Raw genomic sequence first — 18,954 nt, forward strand, 5'->3', positions numbered from 1 at the left:
CAAGCAAAGCAAGGAAAGAAATAATAATTTACATCACTATAAAACACAGTCTCGCGGTCGCGACCTCTCGGTGGAAATGAAGTCTATAGTCATAGTCATTATAGTAATTATAGCCACTGTTCAAAATCAATGTGGCACTAGGCCACAACTGGTTACATGTCCACAATTTTGCAGTCATCATAGTCGATTAATGGCTTTTTGTAGTCTCTATGACAGCTCGTTTCTGTGCACGACTATCTACACCGCACACATCCACGATGTTTTTTATTAGCTCTTGCTCAGGTGTAGAGACGGCTGCGTTTGACGGTGAGGTAAGCCGTAGGCCCTGAACTGGCTGTCACAGACGTTTCAATCTCACAGCTGTGTGCCTTTGTTCGCGCGGCGACCACCCGGCCGGTATGGTTCGGTGAACTGCAGTGGTTTCACCATTTGGCGGCGAACCACGGCCCGGCGGTCACCGATTGGAGGGCCCCGGGGTCACCGAAAGCAGGGCCCCGGCGGTCATCTACCGGAGGACCCAGGGGGGCAAGCCTGTGCTGCGGTTGGTGGAGGGAGGGCCTACTATCTGCAGATGGCTACCTATCGCAGATCTAAACAATAAAACATGTCTTTCCATGAATTGATGTGTTCAAAACAAAAAATAGTGTCATAACCTGAAGTCTAATGTCGCTTTATATTTGGATGTAGATAAGGTGAATGAAGAATCTGAAATAATCTGAAGCACGCGGCGCATCCATCCCTGCTTCGGTGTCAGGACTCATGTCGCAGCAGTGCCCGAGTTCCACAAAGATAAAGCTGTCGCTCGCTCGGGGAACGGTAAATAAATAAGGATGGGCACGCCACCACAGAAAAATCAAGCTAGCAACTACTGTGCCTACATGAAAAGACTACATGAATAATAAATCTTTATAAAAACAAGTTTGATTGATTTGAAAAAAGAAGGGATGAAATGAAATGAGGACTGAGAAAATGATGAAATGAGGAGCGAATCTCGAGCAATATCAAGCCCGCGAAATTTAAACACTAAGCCCTAGCGTTGTTGAAGTTTTGCGCCATCTTCCGTCCAAGTACGGTCTTCTGGTGTGATCCCATCATCAAACACATCAGGCTTCAGGTGATAAAAGCACGATAGGGGAGGGCAGAGGGCAGAAACCGCCCAGCTGTCGGCCACCTTGAGCTGTCTGTCGAGCTACAGCGGGTGAGGGGTGGCGTGATGAGACCACTGTCGCTATGGGGGCATTCCACGTCAAATCGAACAAAAATCGGCTGTTTTGCACCTTACCATCAGCGATTTCATTATAAATTTGTGAGCGAGTTCCTGTGTGGCCCCGGACATTACATTGATGTTTTTTTGCACATTCTGACCACAGGTCTTCTAAATATAGGGCATCAAATTTTTACAAAAATGTTGCATCTTGATATTTTTGAACGACCATAACTTTGGTTGTACTTGTTTGATTTGAATGAAATAAACCTTACTGTTTACGTAATTTCTTAAGCATTTGTTTAGAATTGCACCTACTTAAATATATGACCTTAAATTTTCTTAACTCTGTTCTTAAGCACAACTATTGAAATAGCAAAAAACACGTCATCTTCGATTTGGCTCATTTTCATATATTTTATTGCCTACCATATTCTTAACAACATGTGAAAAAATTAGAGTGGGCCATTCATAAGTTTTGAAGAAAATTGCACATATGCAAACGTATGTTAGCACGCGCAGTGGAGGGTGAAGAGCGAATTTCGCCCACCCCTCCTGTTTTTCGCCAATATCTCATAAGATTAATGCGAAATTAATTATGGCTTCCTGTCAAGAATTGAATTGGACATCTCATCGTGCAAGCAATAAGAAAATCGGTTCACAACTGTTCTAGTAATAGCGGTGTAAAGTGAACATCCTGTCGCCGCAGCGACGCGGCGACTCGGCAGCCGGCGCCGACCGCTACGCGCCGCCTGAATTGTAGACTGTGCCGGGACGGAACGGAACGGTTCCGTCTTTACATCGCGCTCCCTACCGCTGATTGCGTTCGATTCGCGTCAAATTTTGTGAGAAGACTAAGAAATGTACAGGCAATCTTATGGTGAAATAATTTTGAAAATCGGTTGGTAAACAATTGAAATATGAACAAGTAAACACAAAATTGTGATTGCTGCGTTTCCCGCATCGGCCGAGCCCGCCTCAGCCGGCGACATGTTACTCTTAGCGGGCCTCTAACTGCCATATTTATTATTGGATTAACTAGAAATTCCCCATACATACTAAAGAATGTATGTTCTTTCGTAGAGTGAAGATCAAAAGACGTGAAGATATCGTTGCGTGATAATGTTTTCGTTGAATTTACTTCATGATGCATTTCCACACGGCTCAAAATTCACCGCAAAATGCCGTTTGCCTGAGACACTTTTACTATGGAACGTGAATGCTTGACTACGATGACTATGCATTTCCATTCTCGCAGAGTTTGGGATATCACTAATCAGCAATCATTCATTTCAGAAAGTGTACACAAGCAAGCATGTCTTGACTCTGTCTTTCAAGGTCACGCGCGGTTGCGTGATGTTGATGCATGAAAACGGCGTTTGCCGCGAAAGTTATGAATGGCCCACTCCAATTTTTTCACAGATGGTTAGGAACATTGTGACGGACATAATATGTAAAAATTACCCAAATCGAAGGTGACGTGTTTTTTGCTATTTAAATTTTTCTGCTTTAATTCAAGGTCAAATGCATTTCAAGGTCACTTCAATTTAATTTTATAATTAAAAATCAAAGCCTTATCAATTGCCTATAAGACCCTGTTAATATCATTTTGATATCAGAAAAGGAACCAGAGTTATAGCCATTTAAAAAATTGATGTGTGGCATTTTTCGCTATATTCGATGACCTATATCTCAGCGATACGTTATCAAATTTCGAAAATATTATACGTAACTCAGTTTTGAACCATGCCCAGTCTGCCTACAAATTTTCAGAAAAATCGAAGGGGATGACGGATTTCGGTGTTTGATTTGACGTGGAATGCCCCTATGGAACAGTTCGGTGGGCCAGTGCCAAAGATCACACCACCATGCGACTAAATATGCCCGAATGTGCAATTAAGTTTTAGTGGAATGCATATGAAGCACAAGACACAGATGGAGGCAATATATGCCTCCATGAAAAATTTCGTAAATGTTGTACATAATAACAAACACCTGGCATTTGCATCACTTGAAGCAGCCTTTTCCTTCAAAATCGGGTGTTCTTTGAAACTAACCGCTGTACCCTCAAACGCATGGCAGAACAGACATTTTGAAGAACTCATTGTTCGTGAACTGTGTCGTGTGGGTAGGATAAGTAGCGGCCTTGGGTTAAGGATTGCCTATCCGTAGCGTGTTGACTGCTCACTGCTCGCTTCTCAAGCATTTAATGCTGCAATATCGTGCACTTTCCTTCGATAAACTCGCGAGCTGACATAGGCAGCGGCGATCGCTGTCAAAGGTGCAACCCATAAGAGCATGGGTGGAGAATGTTTGAAAAAGTTACCCCGGCCGGCGACCGATAGTCGCGGGAAGACGATATACTCACGTTGTTCTCAACGGTCATCATCAAACCCCTATTCTGACGCATGGAATAGGATGCTGTGTTTGCTCAAGGATGAGCGTTGTATCCGACACCGTATTATTCAGAACATTTTTGGAATGATCGAAAAGGCAATTTCCTTTTAAATTATTATTTCTTTTTGCTTAAACTTGCAATTTCACACCGAACCCAAACCAAACCATATGCCATTTTGAGTACCTACCTAAATGTTGCGTTTTCAGCTTTTTATTGTGTCTCAAAATAGCTACAAAAAGACAACTCACCATAGTAGAAGCTTTACAGAGAAATTGACAGATCGAACCAAGCAAAGCACTAAAATAGGTCACTGACATCCACGGGCGTAGCCTTTTTAAATGTTGGGCGGCTCTTATAATACAAACAGGGAGTCGATCCAGGAATATCGACCGGTCCCGGTCTCGTAGCTCAGTTGCTAGAGCGTTGGATTCCGCGTGGCGAGAGCACGCGGCCCGGTTACAACAGTCCGAGTTCGAAGCATGATGGCCGCTCGGTGTTTATGAGCACCCTGACGGGTACGCTCATAAACGGGTGTGGTTGCGGTTGGTGGCAGGTCAGTTGTTAAGGCAATGAGGTCAAGCAGTAGTTTTGAAAAAGTGCGCCGAAGGCGCGCCAAAATTTCGAAACTGAACAGGATTTGAGAGCAATCTTGGCATTGGCGACCACACGCGGGTCTTAGGGTTGGAGATTATGACAAGTTAAGTAACTGGTAAATACCTACCTGATTTGCAATATTACGCCCATGGAAGTCAACATTCGAAGAGCGTGAGTTTTCTTTTCTCGTATGGAGACAGCTTTTAGGATTTACAAGAGTAGAAAAGTTACCCCGGCCGCGCCGGGGTAGGCTGAAAGTTACCCCGGCCACGGCCGGGGTGGCCGGGGCAGGTTCTCCACCCATGCATAAGAGTCGTGTTATTTACGACTGCTGCTGAAGTTCATGGAAGCGGAACATGCATGTCGCCCATTTACACGACCTTACGTGAGTAACGTCCACTCACATTGTTGAGTGTTGAATTCAGAGAGGGAAGAAAGTAGCCATGGATTTCAAACATGGCGATAAATGTCTAATTGTCCTAGCGCTATCTAGCTGATGACGGTACAGGTAGACGAGTTATTAGTTATTATAGAATGACAAGGTAACCAGCTTTTCTAATTTTCCCGGAAATAAAAAACCTGAATCAGCCTATACCTATGCCAGAAACACTTTGACTTGCCATTCGGTAAATTTGTTGCGTTAGGAGTTGATACCTCCGGACCGGCCTACATAAGTCTGTGTTTGTGTGTATGTATAGATCTATCTACCTGTCTTTCTGTGCGTCCTTAACTCTCCCGCGAGATCTCCGACCGGTCCGCTGATCACGACTGAGCCGCGCGTCTCTGGAAACCTGCCAGTCGGCTCTCACGGCCGACACACGGAGGGACGGAGTGGACTCTCACACCGTCGTCCGTCACGGCAAGGACAGAAACGGCGCAGAGGCGGCAAATAACCTGCCCATCAGGTCTCTGCGAAGACAAATTTCACTTATTTGTGGGCGCGCGCTGCACCACATGCGCGTCTTTATTTCAGGAATAGCCTGGTGTTTCCGCAGCCTTCTGTAATGTTTGTTGTTTCACCGCGCTCTCAGATGCAGCGCAGGTGTGCAACACTGCAACACTGCCGCACACCGAGCCTTACATTACAGCTGAGGGATCAATGGCCACATTGAAACGTTGCACAACGGCACAACGACACACTCTTGCCTCATCAACGTCGATCGGCGAACCTATTAAAATTGCAGCTTTGTTCTGCTACATTATCTTCTGAATTGAAACAACAGAGTTTAAAACTATTTTTACCACATGCAGAGTGGTCAAAGAGCACATGGAACGCTCTAAGTAGTCTAACCATGCGCCTAAACTGAATTAGGTAGGTATAGCAGACTAATGAGCTGGTTTGGTCAGCTTATTGCTTAGTTTTAAATCAATTTATGTATTTTTCATATATGATCATTTATCATCAGTTACCGTGGCAAAAGCGAGTCACATTCTGGGAACTTTCCGCTCAATTTGTTCCTTGACAGCATGAAACCATTTACACTTGTCCGCAGGATCTTCACCAAACACACCATTTGTTAATGACCGCCCCTGGCCTGTTAGTTGTTACTTCACTGTCGCGAATTTTGCGGAACCTCTTCCGACGGAGCCGTCACTCCGGTGGACTCCGGTGTACATTTCTGATTTATGTCACGGCTGAAACCCATGGGCCTGCACGCCGACTGATGCCGCTAGTGGAGGACTCGTCAGTCTTCAGCTTAGTCAAGTGGCGTGCGGATCCGGCAAAACATATTTGATGTTCATGATAATACAAAATAATTGTAATAGCTGGGTAGGTAGCGAATTCCCAGCGCTTACCGTAAAAAACCGTTCAACCCCAGCTCAAGGTTCAAATGAAGCCATCTATCTTTAATTATAGCTAAATTTTTACATTTGAATATTTTTCGTTGACGAAGTTTGACGTAAATGTGATCTGGAGAAAAAAGTTATAATCGTCTTTCTCTTCCAAATAACTAAATGCTTTAGTCAGTTCCATAGCTGGGAAGCAATTCTGGCTAAATATCTTCATGGCCGACTTTGCTCAGCGGGCTGACCTGACCCGGTTACCCTCCCCCCCCCCCCAAGCGACCCGCACAGGGCCGGATTCCTCACCATGGTCGCCGCTCGAGGTGCGCCAAAACTGTTGACGAAAATGCTGATGTTGACCCGCGTGGGTGCATCTGAAACAAAGCACGACGTGCCGGGTTAATAACTCGCCACACATGTCCGCCATGAAGAGAAATGCGTCGCTGGTATGTGTGTCTGAGGATAGCTGGAAACGTGGTGCCATCCTGAGGAGTGCAGTCGGCGCCGTGACTGATCCTGAGCCAGCTGAGCCGGGCCCTATGAGTCGCGTCTCCACAGGTGTCATCTGACTCTTGTAGTCCATACATCACCGTTTCGCCGGCAGAGCGTTGACGGTTGGGCAAACACGCCGCAACCGTTCGTCTCCGTCTCTCACGGCGCGGCTGACAGGTCGTTTCGATCGGGCCGCCGGGCCGCTGACGCACGAATGAGCTAAGACAGCCTACAACACACCCATCATCGCCCAGGTTATTGGCTCTCATGGCCGCTCTCCAAGTGAATCAGTTCGACATTCATTGGACGTTATCGTCAGTTACTTTTATCGTTAAGGTGGACGGTTCAAACGCGGCCTATCACATTGAAATGTTCCTGGTGTACATATAAGGTCAGAGTGAGGAGATGGCCATTGACCAGGACGGGTCAAAAGTAAAGTCACTGTTCCGCGTAGCTAGTTGACTTTCATCCCAATACATACAGTCGGACGTTGGAGACTGAATGTCGTTTAATTTAGGCTAATGAGTGCTAAATTCGCATGCCTACTTTGAAATAAATCATCATGCAACTGAGTGGTGTGTGCATATCTGTAGCTGCTCTTGGCAGCTCGCGCACAGCTCTGAGCTCCTCCATCATCTGCGTCACCTTTGCGTCAGTCCTTCGGCCCCGCTGGCAGCCAGGTGGCGTCAGTCACCCGGCTGCAGGACTGCAGGACTGAGGCCGCCGAGCATGGCCTCGCGTCCAGTCGTAACGGCTCCCTCCCGGCTCGTGCCGCGCTAATTAGGCGGGACTTCACAGCGTCCCGGTGACAGGGACAGTGAGCTGACAAACGGTAATCGCAGTCGCCGCCACCGCAGCGGCTGGCGCTGTGGCCCTCGCAGCCGGCCAGTTTTTTTTTAGAATGGGTGCATTGTGCAATGTGCATGGGTGTTGGCCTGTACGGATTTCCGCGGGTTTTTACAAACAGACAGGCTTATACTTTGCTATTGAATACCTACTTAAAATGGGTGCTGGCGAGTCGCTGGTAATTACGGCACACCGATTAATGTAAATAAAAACGAATGGGTCAAGGCTCGTTGTCTCTTCTACATCTTTTCTTCCTCCCCCCTCTCTCTCTCCCTCTCTCCCTCTCTCTCGCGCGCGCATGGTGCGAATATACGCTGGAGGCAGCACGGAACTCTCGGCATGCCACCGCTAAATAATGTCGTCAAGTGCGTCTCTCGCATGTTTGCTGGCGAAACGGAATGTAGTGCCAATATCACGGTTGCTGCAGAAAGTCAACATCAGTCATTTTTCAATTTTTATCATATGTTTTCACTGAACTCTAGATGAATGTCTGGCAAGCTGAAAACTCAAATTTTGTACATCTTCTGAAATATAATGACTTCTGTATTAAAAAAAAAAAATACAGACGGGACTATTCTCCAGCTCACTGCATCTTCCCTATACCAACAGACATACGAGAGTTTTCACCACGGCCATCCATTAGTCCACGAAAGTACTACCTATGTGAGTTTTCACCACTGTACCGCCCACAGTAAGCGCACCGGCATTAGGTGAAGCCGTCAGCCCTCAGTCCACTCTCTCATCGGTCAATTGGTCGGGGGCGGCACTGGCGCGCCGCTCGGTCGCGGCAGACAGGTGACCGGTCAGCGGCTGATGTGGCCGGCACGCGGCGCTCACCGCTGTCGGAGGGACACTCGCTGTCCGACAGCCGCCCGAGACAGCTGTCCGCGAGTCCGGACACGAGCGACGCGGATTATCTTCGACGGGTGCCACCGCCGGTGCCGGCGGCGACAGCGCTCATCGCCCAGATAAATAACTCGCTAAGCTGAGTGTACAGCGCGGCGCAGTGGGACGGTCGGCTGCCCGGAACCGCGGGATGAGCCGCCCGCCCCGGAGCTGTGGGCTGAGCTGCTCAGAGCAGTACCGACTGAGCTGCTCAGAGCTGGTGGGCTGAGCTGCTCAGAGCTGCCCACTGAGCTGCCCGGAGCTGCGAGCTGAGCTGCTCAGAGCTGCCGACTGAGCTGCTCAGAGCTGGTGAGCTGAGCTGCCCGGAATTGTTCGGTTGAGATGCCCGCTTCTCCCTGAAACTCCTGGTCGAGCTGTCTGGATCTTCAGAAGCTTTCAGCATGCGCTGAATGCTAATTCCATCCGATTTGCTTGAAACAACTTACGAAAATGTCCAAAATTACCGGCTGAACTGCCTAAAAAAAACTGATTCCGATGGCTAGAAAGGTCCGCTGATGTGCCTACGTCGCAACTTACACCATGCGACACTAGTAACGCATTTAAATGAAATGGTTTAAACTATTGACCATTCACATGTACATATTATTTCTGCATGATGGGGTACAATTGTGCGAGAAGAAATAAAGCATATCCTGCAGACTGCCTTCACATGACCACCATCCAATGGTTAAAAGTATCGAGTGACGCGTAACTAATGTCATCCAACGTTAAAGGGACCCTCCCACCTTCAAAAAAGTTAATGAATTGGCATGAAAGTGATGTCGCTCGGTTCAGAAAGAGCAAAAACGAATATCTACCAAATTTCATCGAAAAATATTCACCGGTTTTCAAGATATTAGACTTTTACTTTTTTTTGGGATCTCCGCTGTTCCTAGCGACTTTATTTGAAAGTGCGGCATTTGTTGCGCGCAAAGCAGCATATACCACCGCGTGCTACAAAACGTTTTAGTCAAACATTTAACGGACGTTCGAAAGCCTGATGACGTCATCAGATTCCCGTAATGGTTAAGAGATAGGGACCACGCTGGTCCCACCCTGCAAGTAAAGGGAAGAAATTTCTTGAACACCATAAAGCTGCGGGGGTTGCGACCAGGATAAATGGTGGTTTCTGAGCCTGGCCGCAAACTTGGCTATCTCAACTCAAAACTAATGTTAAGGTGGGAGGGTCCCTTTAATGTGAATGGTATGTGCCGCATACTACGACGACTGTTTGAAATAGATAAACGCTATGAAACATGGCTTTCATTGACTCAAATAGCTTTAAATAGCAATTGAATACTGTCGACCTGGAAAGATCCGGGCAAAATAATCACTAAAACATAAAACTGCATTGAAATTAGTCATTAGGGGAGAGTGGGGTGGGTTGTATCAGTTTTTACTCCGAGGCCCATAATCTCGTAACTATCCGTAATAAACTAATTATTTCCATACTATCTTCTTCCTTGATTCTTCTGCTTTTTTGTGCAAAGTAACTTTTCGGCTACCTCTACCTGTTTTTCTTCTACGGTCTGCCGAATAGAACAATGTTTTTGATACAACTTGCCCCATGGCTTGGGTGAGTTGTATCACATGGTGGGGTAATTTGTATCACTATTTCACGTTTCAGGGAGTGTGCTTGCTACTGGTTTTGAACATAACAACAACATTAAATGGGGTTAATACAATGTATATGCTCAAAGGCTTCACTTTTATTAGACCAAACTTAGGTCAATCCGAACGAAACATCGAAACGAACGAAACATCAACAGACTAGACGCAAAAGTGGCCCGTTAAGAGCAAAGAAGCCAACACATTGTGCCGAAATGGAACGAGTATTGACTAGCTACCTACAAACGCGAGCCAGGGCTTAGCTTTCGCGATCAAAAGCAACATACCCATACATACATACATACATACATACATGTTACAACATACCCCACCCGGCTCTGATACAACATGTACCTCGCCGCCATCTTGGAAAAAACATCCTCGTGCTCAAAAACAGCGGACAGCTGGATAAATCCATTTTCACTCACGCAGCCTTAGAACCTATACCCTCACCACCGCTACGGAGATCTTTCAAATTCGTGCACATCTAAATGCCCAAAACACACATTTTCTTGCAACTTATTTTTTTAGAATGACATTAAAAACACATAAAATCGGCTCTCACCTCGAGACGCGTCCACCCAGCCACACGACAGAACAGGGAAAGATGGCGCCCGGAAAACCCCGTCGGCTGGTCGTGTCACGAGCGTCATCTATTGGATAAGTTTGGCACAATTCGCCCTGATACAACTTGGACATGATACAACTCTCCCCGCTCTCCCCTACCAAAGACCAATTGATTTTGAATATGCATGCACCATATATCTCTGATAGCTTATCAGCGGCGTCGTCCTAATGGAATCGAATACCAGCGTTCACGATAGAGTTCTGCACGGCTGCAATTTTCCACAGCCTAGCCGCCCCGCAGCCGTGGCTCCACAGCCACAGCCGCCCACAGCCGTGGCAAACTGTGGGCAGCCAGCCGTCAGCCGGCCGTGAATACTTTAAATGAAATGCAACCAAATAGTATATAATAAGTTGTTTTTGGTTGAAACATATAGCCAAAAGCACATTGCAATGGGCTATAGATTCTCAAGCTCATGAAGCATCATAGGTTAAGTGGTTGTGTATCTGGCTTTAGGCTGAAGGCCTGAAGCCTGATGCGCAACGCATGCCTACACAAGCCCTTGCAAGGGGTTAAGAAAAATGGTTAGGTAGGTACCTACATCAACAGAAAACATAAACAACGAACCAGAATAGAAGCACTAGCAGTGTAGACATCTAATGCCAAATCCTGAAGCATGGTTGTGGGACAGAACGACAGACCCTGATGCTTTTCATTATCAATGTTAGGTATGGAAAATGAAACTGAAGTTGATGGACTGTCAAACAGTGATTGTCTAGTCAAAACTCTTGCTTCTTTCTTACCTTGCATATTTTCTGGGGTGTGATATTGATATGCCAGGCTTGAAGCAGCCTTGTGAGCAAGTCTCAAACTAATTTGATATGCAAGGCATCAAAACACTAGGGAGCATCCAAGAAAGAAAAATATTGATCTATTTTGATTTTTCCAAATAATGATCTTCGCTCAAATCCCCAAGGACGTGCGAGCCACAGTTGCCTCTTTCAATCAAAAATTTTATTTGAGTTGTTAATGACGTCAATAGCATAGAAGTGGCAATAAAAATTGTTTTGTGTCACTATAGACAGCCATAAAATTTATATTTGCTTAATAATAATGCCAAACAGTTAAAAATTTGCTCTCAAACAAAGATTGAGTATCAAATTTTAACATTTTCAGAAGAAGACGTCATTTTATTAGTAAAGTCAACAGCTCGCGTAAGAAATATTGTGTTCAGGGTTTTCACCGTCATGTGAATTACGTGTTCAGGGTTTTCACCATCATATGAATTAACCGTGAGTAAGGTTCATGCTCACTTATAATCTAATTCCATTGGCTTCGTTGATCAGCATTTTCTGTTAGCGGTCACTCACACACCAGTTAGAACATAAAACGCCAGTTTTATATTATGTAATTGGACTTGCCGAAAATCCAGAAATACATCTAAGAGTTATTTAAGATAATATTTTTATGAAGCCTTTACCTGCCTTTGCCTAGGCGTAATTTCTTTTTCTATTACCTGAAAGAATTATTGAATGCTCGTCTTCAATAGCTGTAAGGTGCTCTCCTAATGACCAGGTGAGATTGATTTGAGAGGTATGTGACAATGCAACATGTTGGATTTTCTGAAACTCAAACTGTCAAGCTCTTGATGATGAAGGAACAATTGGTACCTATAATTAGTATTCTGTACCAGAGTGCAAACTCCCCTACAGCAAATGGTAAAACCATTACAGGTTTTCAAAGGCTTCACCACTTTCAATGTTGCTGGGCATCCTTTGCATGATTTTTACAGGCTAGCCTGCTTATCAGAATTTAAGATTAAGGATTTAGAATTTTATATTTGAGTACTTAAGATTGAGCTTGAAATCTCACAGCCGTGGCCACAGCCGTAGCCGTGTTCTTGGAGATATTTGCAGCCGCCCCGGCCCACAGCCGTGGGGCTGCAGCCAGCCGCGGCTGCAGCCGGCCGGTGCAGACCTCGACAATGCTAATTTCATATTCCAGTTATTGCGTTGTTGCCATGGGTGGAGAATGTTTGAAAAAGTTACCCCGGCCGGCGACCGATAGTCGCGGGAAGACGATATACTCACGTTGTTCTCAACGGTCATCATCAAACCCCTATTCTGACGCATGGAATAGGATGCTGTGTTTGTTCAAGGATGAGCGTTGAATCCGACACCGTATTATTCAAAACATTTTTGGAATGATCGAAAAGGCAATTTCCTTTTAAATTATTATTTCTTTTTACTTAAACTTTCAATTTCACACCGAACCCAAACCAAACCATATGCCATTTTGAGTACCTAAATGTTGCGTTTTCAGCTTTTTATTGTGTCTCAAAATAGCTACAAAAAGACAACTCACCATAGTAGAAGCTTTACAGATAAATTGACAGATCGAACCATAGCAAAGCACTACAATAGGTCACTGACATCCACGGGCGTAGCCTTTTTCAATGTTGGACGGCTCTTATAATACAAACATGGAGTCGATCCAGGAATATCGACCGGTCCCGGTCTCGTAGCTCAGTTGCTAGAGCGTTGGATTCCGCGTGGCGAGAGCACGCGGCCCGGTTACAACAGTCCGAGTTCGAAGCATGATGGCCGCTCGGTGTTTATGAGCACCCTGACGGGTGCGCTCATAAACGGGTGTGGTTGCGGTTGGTGGCAGGTCAGTCGAAGGCAACGAGGTTAAGCAGTGGTTTTAAAAAAGTGCGCCGAAGGCGCGACAAAATTTCGAAACTGAACAGGATGTGAGAGCAATCTTGGCATTGGCGACCACACGCGGGTCTTAGGGTTGGAGATTATGGCAAGTTAAGTAAATGGTAAATACCTACCTGATTTGCAATATTACGCCCATGGAAGTCAACATTTGAAGAGCGTGAGTTTTCTTTTCTCGTATGGAGACAGCTTTTAGGATTTACAAGAGTAGAAAAGTTACCCCGGCCGCGCCGGGGTAGGCTGAAAGTTACCCCGGCCACGGCCGGGGTGGCCGGGACAGGTTCTCCACCCATGGTTGTTGCGGCATCCATCATAAAGTTTGTAAACCAAATACAAGATCGATATAAACATATACGTTTCATACGACGAAAAAAGCACACTACTTGACAAACATACAACTGCTGCTATAGACATCGTCCATTGCATGTGTAATATGTATCCATCTGCACTCTGCAGTATTCATCGTGTAAACGGCTCGGAGTTCATATTCAATGGCAACAACAAGTGGTGAAGAAAACGTTTAGCATGGCTGCACGATCCAATAGCGTTTTCACGACGGGCTATCTGGTGAGGGCACCTAATTTGACCGAATCTGCAAATCTCTTTTACAATAAATACCTTCGTATCTTGAATTTATTTCAGTACTTTACTACAAAATAATGAATGATGATGTGTAAGTGAGGTATATAAGCATCTGTGCAGCCCAAAGTGATAACTTTCAAGAAACACACTGAACCTAATTTGACCAAATCTGCACCAAATCTTCACCTAGTCTGTACCAAATGTGTACCAGATGGCCGTCATGAAAACGGCTATTATCCCTCACAGGTCCATGACGTTATCCTGTGCTTACCTGGTGACTGACTGTAGGTAGGCCACTGGTTGGAGTCATAATTGACCGCCTTCAGTCTGTTGAGCAGAACCTCGAGGGTGAATGTACTGGGCAGACTGAAAATCAAGGAAACCCTGTAAACACACAGAAATAGAGATTGCTGGATCTCTCGGATGTAAATGTAAGCGACGTTTACACACAATTAGCAATGTAGCACTTCTGCGTCAAAACGGTGATGGGTTATGATAGAAGCTGAACAGATAATTTAGAACGTGGACTTGCACTGAATACGACAGTGGTTAACACATACAAACATTGAAACAGGCGAAAAATTAACGGATTGAAGAAAAACATAGCTAAGTGAAAGTTTTAGAGGATAATGCAAAACGAACAAACGAATGCCCCATAGACAAGCGGAGGATCAGCACGACCAGACAACTGATGGAGAAATACATTCACACATACAAACAGCATGCAGGACAGAGGTATACGCACGTAAACATAGGACACCGGGGAGGTATTCTCTGTTTTCCCCGGGTACGGCTGCGGAGGTTCTCCGCCGAATATTTTGAGGTTCTGACGCCACCCCGGCCAGGCCATCCACGTGCCGGCGACTCACGTGGATGGCCTCACGGCGACGGCGACGTTTTTAAAAAGGGTGTGTGTCATGTGGTGCATGTCGCGTAGCGTGCAGACATCCAGCGACTTTTTGGTTTCTCTCTTTGATATTTTCGTCTAGATAACCGAGAAATGATATGCCAAACCGATCGGTTATTTATACCTAGCCTACTTATGATGTCTTTAGTCGCTTGTCCTGTCCCAAGTCAATATAAGCACAGCACACATGACGGTCGCTTCGGAGATATCCGCATCGTTTGCCTCCATCGCTTTTGCAGCGGACCTGTGGAATGCCGAACAGTGGTCCTCTCTCGACTGCCGACTGTTGCTGTGCCAGCTCACTGTGTCTCTGCACATACCGGTGTCGCCAAATGCTAGCGGCATGCATTGTGCAATGTGCATGGTGTCCAACCCAAACTCATCACTGGCGCACAACTCTTAAAGGGACCCTCCCACCTTAACATTAGTTTTGAGTTGAGATAGCCAAGTTTGCGGCCAGGCTCAGAAACCACCATTTATCCTGGTCGCAACCCCCGCAGCTTTATGGTGTTCAAGAAATTTCTTCCCTTTACTTGCAGGGTGGGACCAGCGTGGTCCCTATCTTAACCATTACGGGAATCTGATGACGTCATCAGGCTTTCGAACGTCCGTTAAATGTTTGACTAAAACGTTTTGTAGCACGCGGTGGTATATGCTGCTTTGCGCGCAACAAATGCCGCACTTTCAAATAAAGTCGCTAGGAACAGCGGAGATCCCAAAAAGTAAACAAAAGTAAAAGTCTAATATCTTGAAAACCGGTGAATATTTTTCGATGAAATTTGGTAGATATTCGTTTTTGCTCTTTCTGAACCGAGCGACATCACTTTCATGCCAATTCATTAACTTTTTGAAGGTGGGAGGGTCCCTTTAATAGAATTGTAGCAGCGTCCAAGGACAGTATGCGCGGGAAGACGGTACATACCAGAAACCACAGGACCGACCGTAAGTGATCGCTACTCATAAACAACGCTGCTCAATCAAACCGAGCCTCGGCCACGGCAGCACTGCACTGCTCCGCTGCCCGCTCTCAGCGGCTCACCTGGCCAGCAGCAGGAGCACCGCCAGAGCCGCCCCCGGTGCAGGTGCAGCCGCCATCCCGCTGTACCAACAGCCCCACAGACCGCCCCCGGCACACCACCCGCCCGCGGCACAGCACTCGCCCGCCGCTGCCGCCGGCCCCAGACCGACTGACGGCCGGCCGGCCCGGCCCGCAGTCGGCCCGACAGCCCCGTCGGCATCGGCACAGACAGAGTCGTCGGAGCCGACTCTCAACAAGTGTTTAACTCTGGCTCGGATCGACGAGCCTCCTCAGATCGAGTTTATGGGTCAGGTCCTTGCGCTATCGCGAACTGTCAAAAACCTTGGTGTGGTCATGGACCCCGAGCTCACCTGGGAAGCGCACATCAACACCATCATTAACCGCTGCTTCGGCATTCTTATCGGTCTCATGCACATCAGACACATTGTTCCACATTCTATTTTACCTCGGCTTGTCGACTCTCTCGTTTTGTCCCATGTGCGGTACTGTGCTCCTGTATACGGTAGCGCCAATCGCACGACCATAGCCAGATTACAGAAAGTTTTTAACTTCTCAGCCAGAGTTATCTCCGGGCGGCGAAAATTTGATCATGTTTCTGATGTGCTAGACGAACTTGCATGGCTGCGTGTACCCGAGTTTATAGCGCATGTGGACATGTCACTGATGCATGGCATTCTTAAGTCGGGGAAGCCTGATGTACTGCGTTCTTATATGTCCTATAACCATGAGCACGTGTGTCGAGACACCAGACAGTCGCACCTTTTAGCCGTATGTCGTGCGAAAAACAACCATGGCAAACGTCGATTTGTGCACCGAGCCGCCTCCCTGTACAATCGAATGGCGCTGCAAAACGGCTTGGCTGGTCTGAGTGTAGCAACGTTTAAGGCCAAGATGAAGGACTTTACTGCGCCAGAGTAACGCAGTTGCGTAGGTCTATGCCGTGATAGTGTACTCTGTCACTGCTATGCCGTCATTGTACCTCTCAATTTATCTGGTGTGTGTATGTGTGTTTTTTTTTCATACCTATGCAAATTGTCATGACGATGATCGAAGAATAGCCCTATTTTAGCGGAACGATTTGATGAAGTGCAATAAATAAATAAATAAATAAACTCAACTATAATTAGTAATGCAATACAGATTCCGGTCAGACCATGGGAAGGCTCGCTTTGACCCGACCTGTAATTGACCGTGAAATCTTATCGTAAAGCTATTGAGTCTTGGCTATACCACTTCCACAATCACATGCTCGTATAGCTTTTCGAAAACGTAGCCCAAAGGCGTAAAGAAAGGAGCGTGCTCCGAGTGAACATGTGAAATGATGCTGGTCCCATGCATTATGGTGTCCCCCTTAATTAAAGGTGTTCCACCGCTACTGCTATCTGAAAAGTGAAAAAACCTGCATCGAGCCTCAAGGGATTGCTGTTCGGATAGGACCCACAACCATTCTCCGGGTGGGGGATTGATTCAAAAGGTCACTCTCAGTCTTTTTTCTAGTGCCAATGCTGCCGATCGCCGCAAGATTTTGAGCTCAAATTCGGTTACCTTTCCTAAATATTTAATGCCTACATTCTGGAAAAGCGTTGCCGGGTCAGGTCAGGCTAGGTCACTTAACCCGCGCGGGGCTGGGGTCTCCAGCCGAACGCGCGGGGCTGGGGGGGGGGGTAAATTTTACCCCCCCCCCCCCTGTTATCTCCCGAACTAATGGTCCGATTTGGAAAATTCAAATGCCAATCGAAAGATCTCATCACGAACAACTAAAAACATGTACTTAATTTTAAGTTTGAGGTCAAGGTCAAGGTCAGGTCAAGGGTACAAATTGCAAGTTCCTACAGTATCGGCCTTGCACCGTAGTTGCCGAAGAATGGAGTCATGGACTGAGACTGATCGCCCAAAACGTGTTCTTAGGCGACCAAGACAATATTCGTTGCATACAATATCATTCAGAGGTCAAGGTCAAGGTCAGGTCAGGTCAGGTCAGGTCATCAAAAACAAAATATAGAAAAGGGCATGTGCGACACATGTTTTATGGGTCATTTTACTCATAGAATTCAATAGGCACACTCATTAAGTGATATGGACCACCTCTGGATGAATTTCAGGTCGAGGTCAGGTCAAGGTCAGGTCAAGTGAGGTCAAATTTTGAGGTTGGTTGTTAAGGTCTAAAAAGGTGTCTATCTGATGCAGTTTTTCACGGCGAATCGAATGGTGCTATTTTTGTTTCCGTACGAGGTCTAGAACTTCCAAAAAAGTCATTTTTCAAAATTTTTGTGTGTCGTGACGTCCCAGCCAGCAATTTTGCTCCGGGCCCAAGCAGGCTCAAGTGCGGATTGCCCGACATTTTTAGTCGGGCTAAAGTCGGCTAGGGCTTGGGCTAAAGTCGGCGTATGACACAAAAACGCCGACTAAAGCCCATGCTCTGCCGGAGGTATGCCCGCTCTGCGAGCTCCGGACAGCCGTAGTTTAGCCCTAGTTGAGCGACGATTGGCGTTAGCCCGATTTAAGCCCGAGCAGTGAATCCATTTATATAATGGAGGTTACTCTGGGCCCGAGCGGGCTGAGCTCCGGCAAGCCCACTCTGTGTGCCCTGTCTATCCCGACTTAAGCCATAGAAGTGAATGGGGTTTATACATTGCAAACTGCTGTGGCTTTGCTCGGGTTCAGCTCGAGTGACGGCTCCTGTTTTCTCAAGTCTCGACTTGACTTCATCTTGCTTTTGCTTCACACTGGATCAAGTAGCAAGGAGCAGCCAATGCACTTTCAGCAGGTTGTGCGGTTTCAATGCATATTTAAAATTGTTACGGTCACTCATATGCTCTGTTAACCGGTCATCGAGCATTGCGAAAGGAAAGTAGTGATTGACTTTGATTGAATGTATATTTCAAGCGACTGCAGACACTCAAATGAAACACAAATACATGAAACAGTGGACTGCAAACTGCAGCAATAATATGGCATGAGTCATGAAAAAGCGCCATCAAAATTCTATAAAACAATCAAAGGCCCGCTAGCCTCCCTCCCCGTTCATAATACTTGGTTGAACACTCAACCGAAAGCATAAAGTAAGGACAGCAAGTAATCGCTCATAAGACATAAAGCAATTAGCAAACAATCGTTTATAAGGAACTTCTTTCTGGTGAATGGGAGCTTTGGAGGCGTCTGGCTCCTCCACACACACACATCTGCAGTAGGTGGTCGGCCAGCTTTCGGCGCAGTTTCCGTATATGTAGGTATACCTACTTAATTATAAGCAGGCAGTTTCCGCTAAACCACTTGGCGAGGGCGACTGCGGCGTCCACCCGATCCTGGTTTGTATAACTTTTCCATTT

At 46.4% G+C, this 18,954-nt stretch overlaps 1 protein-coding gene across 3 annotated transcripts in view; it reads right to left on the minus strand.

Moving 5' to 3' along the window:
• Positions 1-15,769, minus strand: part of LOC122367776 (glycine receptor subunit alphaZ1-like) — a 28,701-nt gene extending 12,932 nt beyond the window's left edge. Inside the window, exons 1-3 of one of the 3 annotated variants that reach the window (XM_043341193.1) lie at positions 15,626-15,769; positions 13,951-14,045; positions 6,288-6,355 (exon numbers count right to left, since the gene is read on the minus strand). In XM_043341193.1, the coding sequence (XP_043197128.1) occupies positions 6,288-6,355; positions 13,951-14,045; positions 15,626-15,681 (219 nt within the window). In that variant the 5' untranslated portion in view covers positions 15,682-15,769. Of the gene's footprint in view, positions 1-6,287; positions 6,356-11,180; positions 11,250-13,950; positions 14,064-15,625 lie in introns of those variants that run through there. The other 2 variants (XM_043341183.1, XM_043341200.1) reach the window with 2 other exon arrangements.
• Between the last annotated feature and the right edge of the window lie 3,185 nt (positions 15,770-18,954).

The sequence above is a fragment of the Amphibalanus amphitrite genome, unplaced genomic scaffold (assembly GCF_019059575.1).
Source record: "Amphibalanus amphitrite isolate SeventyFive unplaced genomic scaffold, NRLGWU_Aamphi_draft 000031F_arrow, whole genome shotgun sequence".
Lineage (NCBI taxonomy): Eukaryota > Metazoa > Arthropoda > Thecostraca > Balanomorpha > Balanidae > Amphibalanus > Amphibalanus amphitrite.